The sequence below is a fragment of the Montipora capricornis genome, chromosome 8, assembly GCF_036669925.1.
Source record: "Montipora capricornis isolate CH-2021 chromosome 8, ASM3666992v2, whole genome shotgun sequence".
NCBI lineage: Eukaryota > Metazoa > Cnidaria > Anthozoa > Scleractinia > Acroporidae > Montipora > Montipora capricornis.
In genome coordinates, this window is record NC_090890.1 from 39,025,021 (window position 1) to 39,030,020 (window position 5,000).

The 5,000-nt window shown below is 42.7% G+C and overlaps 1 protein-coding gene across 7 annotated transcripts in view; it reads right to left on the minus strand.

Moving 5' to 3' along the window:
• Positions 1–971: 971 nt before the first annotated feature.
• LOC138059157 (uncharacterized) overlaps positions 972–5,000 on the minus strand; it is a 14,586-nt gene continuing 10,557 nt past the window's right edge. For all 7 annotated transcript variants that reach the window (XM_068904689.1, XM_068904694.1, XM_068904692.1 and 4 more), the window contains 2 exons: positions 3,026–3,166; positions 972–1,567 (listed from right to left, as the gene is read on the minus strand). In XM_068904689.1, the coding sequence (XP_068760790.1) occupies positions 1,089–1,567; positions 3,026–3,166 (620 nt within the window). In that variant the 3' untranslated portion in view covers positions 972–1,088. The remainder of the gene's footprint in view (positions 1,568–3,025; positions 3,167–5,000) is intronic.

Sequence of the window (5,000 nt, forward strand, 5' to 3'; positions counted from 1 at the left end):
TTTTCGGTTCCAGACGCTTGAAATCTCAAAGTCTTAACTTTTTCTAAAATAAGAAGTTGTTTAATTTTTTTAGGCTAAAGTGGTTCCTATGTAAGGGGGGTCTAAAATAAAATTTTTAGCCTAACAGGTTCTTAAATTCTAATTCCTTCTATGTGGGTGTTTACTGTATTACAATGACGGGAAAAAATACTCTTAGACTGCGGTCTCTTCGACTTTCTCGTCCTCCACGCTTAAGTTCCTTTATATGAGCTGATGTGATGACCGCCAATGGGTTATATACTGAATATTTTTAATTATTTCTATGCTTTAATACATCCACTTGTAAAAGTATCGACCATTCGCGTGCGGAGTATTTAACATTGTCTATGTTCTTGGTAGGGAGGGGCGGTGGCCTCGTGGTTAGTGCGCTCGACTCTGGATCGAGTGGTTCGGGTTCGGGTCCTAGCCAGGGACATTGTGTTGTGTTCTTGGGCAAGACACTTTACTCTCACGGTGTCTCTCTAGCTCCACCCAGGTGTATAAATGGGTACCAGCGAATCTAATGCTGGGGGTAACCCTGCGATGGACTGGCATCCCATCCAGGGGGGAGTAGAAATACTGCTAGTCGCTTCGTGCTACAGAAATCGGAGATAAGCGCCGGCCTGATGGACCTTCTAGGCTCATAGCAGACTTACCTTACCTTGCCTTGTTCTTGGTAACTGTAAGTTTCATCGGTTCCAACTATCGCCATGGCCACTACTTGAACTTGATCCGGGTTGCCATGCTTGCTTTTTTTTCCCTTTGCAAATCTCATAATAGTTGTTATCTTCGCTGTCTTTCTGGAAGAGGCCCGCACGTTCGGAAAGTATCCAAACGGATATTGACATTTTGTTTGATGCATTGACCCTGATGAATTGATGTATTCGACACATACACATGCACATGACGCTAAGGTGATACAACAATAACAACAACAACAACAACAACAACAACAACAAAATGAGAAGGATTTAATTTAATTGCAAAGCACAAAACGTCCTACTAGGGATTATCAGCTGCTTTAGCTTTGTTTTTCTCTCAAATCTGCTAAGATCTAAACTGACTTTAGTCTATATGTACCATGCATACACATCGACACACGTGGAACCATTGTTATCGCTCTCATAACAGCCCGACCAATCCTGTCCATTCCATATCTGTAATTCCTCGTCCTGTGATAAGAACACTGGACTTGAAAGATTGCGAAACACCAGCTCAGGTGATTTGCTCTCAGTCCCACTGAGGCTGTAAAAATGCTTTCTTTGACATTTATTAGGGTGTGGTGAGTTAAGTGCTTCCAATTCTCCAATGGGTGGTAGGAGCGCATCTCCAGTGGCATTTGTTATGATAGTCATCAACTTGTCCGGATAGCTATCTGACACACAAGTCCAATAGGAGTCAGTAGTATTTGGATTGCAGCGTATTGTCCCAGATTTGTGAACGAGCTTCATGGTTCTAATAAGACCCGCCTTTGTAATAGTGAGGTTACCGTACGTGTCACCCCGCGCTCCAAAACAAACAGGGCCTATGTTGATTTTCTGCCAGTAGCCTTGAGTAAAAATGAAAAAAAAACCCAAGTCAGGCTTTAAGATAATGAAAGCTGGGTATGTATTGGATAAACTCTTGTTCTTTAATTTGACATCGTAGATTAATCAAAAATAAACAACAAACATATAAGTTGAAGATAATCAATTCCAATCTCGTCCCCAGAGTCCGCTTTTCTTTTAGTCAGCACCAGGAACACGGACTCTGGCCTTACTCTGGCCACTTCCAAGGCAGGAAGTCCTCAAATTACGTACTTCCGGCTCGTCTACGCGCGCTCAAAAATTTGAAACAACAGTGGCTGTCAACGGTTATAAAAATGGACCTTCACTACGACTGCGAATAAATTGGAAGTGGCCAGACTCTGGGGACGAGATTAAAAATTTTCAAAATCACTTGCCGCCTCAAATCCTTCTTTCCTTGATCACTTGAACCGCTCTCAACAGTCTTACGTCATTTACAAAGCCGATTGCTGGAATTGCGATGACGTTTACATAGGAAAAACAAAACTTTTGAAGGCCCTCCGCGTTAAAAGTAATCACAAATCAGCCACTGCTGATCATATTGCACTCAACATCAAGTGGGATCAATTTGACATTTTAGCGTCAGGCAAGACTGACTTTCGTTGTGAAATTAAAGAAATTCTATCAATCCAGGAACCACTTAAGCCAGCTTTTAATGTCAATGTCAGCAGTGAGAAGCTGCTGCTTCATCAAATTCGACTTTGGTTTGCCATGTTTATCACCGCTGTTGTGTTTATTTTTGGGATTGTATTCAGTTCCCACAGCCGTTTCGTGAAAACAATGAAACATTTGGCTACCTCACACTAGCAAAGAAAAATATCAATAAATGATGTGAAAACCACATTAATTTAAAAAAAGATGCAGAGGTGCAAACTCGATTCCCATTGGTAATTAAGACCCTGGGGTATATGCAAATGAGACTATAAAAGAGGTTACATGTGCTTTACCCCATCACTCTACTCGAGGCGGCGAAAGGGAAGTGTTTGGCAACCCCCCTACTCCACCCAATCGAGTAAGTCGGGATTGATCCTCATAGCTCCCATCTTCGCCTGGTCTTGGGCTTGACCCAGGCCAGAGAGATTCTCCATACCTTATTACCATATCATTAATAACTAAACCCAGGGTAGAACTGATTACACTATTTCAAGGTGAAGAATCACTATCAGTTTAATTTCCTGTTGAAGTTCACGTCAGAAGATCCACAGCTCAATCTTATGACATATCCCCCCCCCCCCCTCCCCCCGGCACACAGCACGCAAATGAGTAAATCTAGTGCCCGTCTCCTAGAGTAGAGAGGGTAGGGAATTCGACCCACATGGAGGTGGAGAAGGCCAAGTGACACTTACTGAAATAATTACCCGTTAAAAGGTAAGAAATGTGGATGAAGGCGGTAGTTATCGAGGCCGGCTTGATAATTTTCAAGTTGTTATCAAAGAACGAACCTTCGCAATTGGCCAGGATTGCTCGAGTGGCATCTTCATCTGAGTAGATCCAGTACTCCTTGCTCGCCATTTCTTTTCCTTCGCTTTTCTTGATCTCGTCGCAGGATCTGGCAGGAAGCTCTTGAATAGTGCCCAGAGAAACTTAAGTAACGATAAAAGAAGAAAATACTATTCCTTACGATGATTAAAGCCGCAATAACACAGAAATATTTATCTCTCTCATTGGCCCGTCAGTTTGCGGGGGTTACCTAAATGTAGAATACATGTCCCACCAAATAATAGCCTGCGAACGCAGAGGTATTTCAGGCGGTCGTTTCTCTCTCCCGAAAATTAGCGTCAGCGAACTCGATCTACTAAACGATTTCTGTGACGTAAAATTCTTAGCCAATCAGACTTTCCTTAGGCTCATAAATCTCCAGAACCAACACGCATGCAACACGCAAAGCACTTGCGCGTTGTCCACTTAAACACAAGTCAGATCAACGACGGGCAATATGGAGGATGCGATTCAAAAAGGGTGTGAGATTTTCGGTATCATAAAGTTAAGTAGCCACCAGGAGGAAGCGATCAAGTATGTTGCGGCCGAGAAGAAACGCGATGTTTTCGTCAAATTTTCTACACGATTTGGAAAGCCCTTACATTATGTAGCCTTGCTCCTTGCTTGTGGTGTTTTCGTCCGTGCGGTGCTCTTCTGAGGAAAATACTGTGATTGTGATTTACTCATTACCAATTATTTTCTGATTGTTGCACTAGAATAGAGCGGTTTTCAATTGAGTGTCGAAAGTAAATAGTGAATTACTTTGGTTTTGCATCTACTTCACTCAGTGATTGGTTCAAAGTTCTCGCGCCACTTTTTCAACCAATCAGAAGTGAATTGAAACCAAAACCAATCGTGGCTCGCGCGTGCACATTTTCCCACCTTTTGTGTCGGCTACTTGTAATTAATTCGAGTTTTGATTGGTTTACTGGATTGTCTCCGTCCTTTTTCATTGGCCAAAATAATTACTTTGGTTTTGGTTTTACGACACTCATTTGAAAACCGCTCTATTCTACAGAAAGATGATCTTGGGTCTCCTTTTCGCTGATTCTGGAAGAAACAATGCCTTGTGTTAATTGTTAATTTCAGTTTACAGTGTCCCCAATTTGTGCTCCAGCGCTAGAACGACTAGCTAGACACTTAAATAAAATTCCTTTTTCTTTCCTTTCCTTTCACGTTAGCGCCTTGAGTTTCCGCTTTGGGAAGCGGTGTTGGTGTAATATTTATACATGAAGCTCCCACTGAAACTTCCAAAGGATTCTAAACGACGTTTTGTGGTCTTGGTGGTGCAAAAACAAGCACTAGGATCGTTGAAGGGCTAAGAATCCCCAACGTAATCGGGCTTATGCATATTCCGGGGCTTATAACGGCGCTCGGAGCGATTTTACTGTTTGCTTTTCTGGATACGATTAACTGCGGCGAAACATTCGAATAACGCGTCATCAAAACTCAGACATTTCTTCGCCTCCAGAGCGCAGCGTTAATCTTAAGCCGATCTCTTAACTCGAAGAGTAATGTCACCGTCAAACTGTCTTTTAACTTATTCCTCATGCAAGCTCCTCCACTTTATGTACGGCATTCTTGTATCGTATCAGCCGATAATAGCATTTCGTGCTGCAGATAGCCCACATAAATCGGGGCGAAGTTTCAAAGAGGAGATGTCCAAAACACTCTTACCTAATACATTTATCCTCTCCTCTGCAACGTTCGCCACCGCTTTGGCGTTTCACTCTTAGTTGTTCGTTGCACAGGTTCGCTATTGACAACGATTACACGAATTGCCGACTCCCTCTTCTCTCGTGCAGCGTGATTGGCCAAAAAAAAAAAAATAATAAAAGTAGTTACGTCACAGAAAATCGTTTTGCCGCTGGAGTTCGCAGACTCCGAGGGAGATAAAACGACCGCTGGAACTACGTCTGCGTTCGCAGGCTAGCCAAA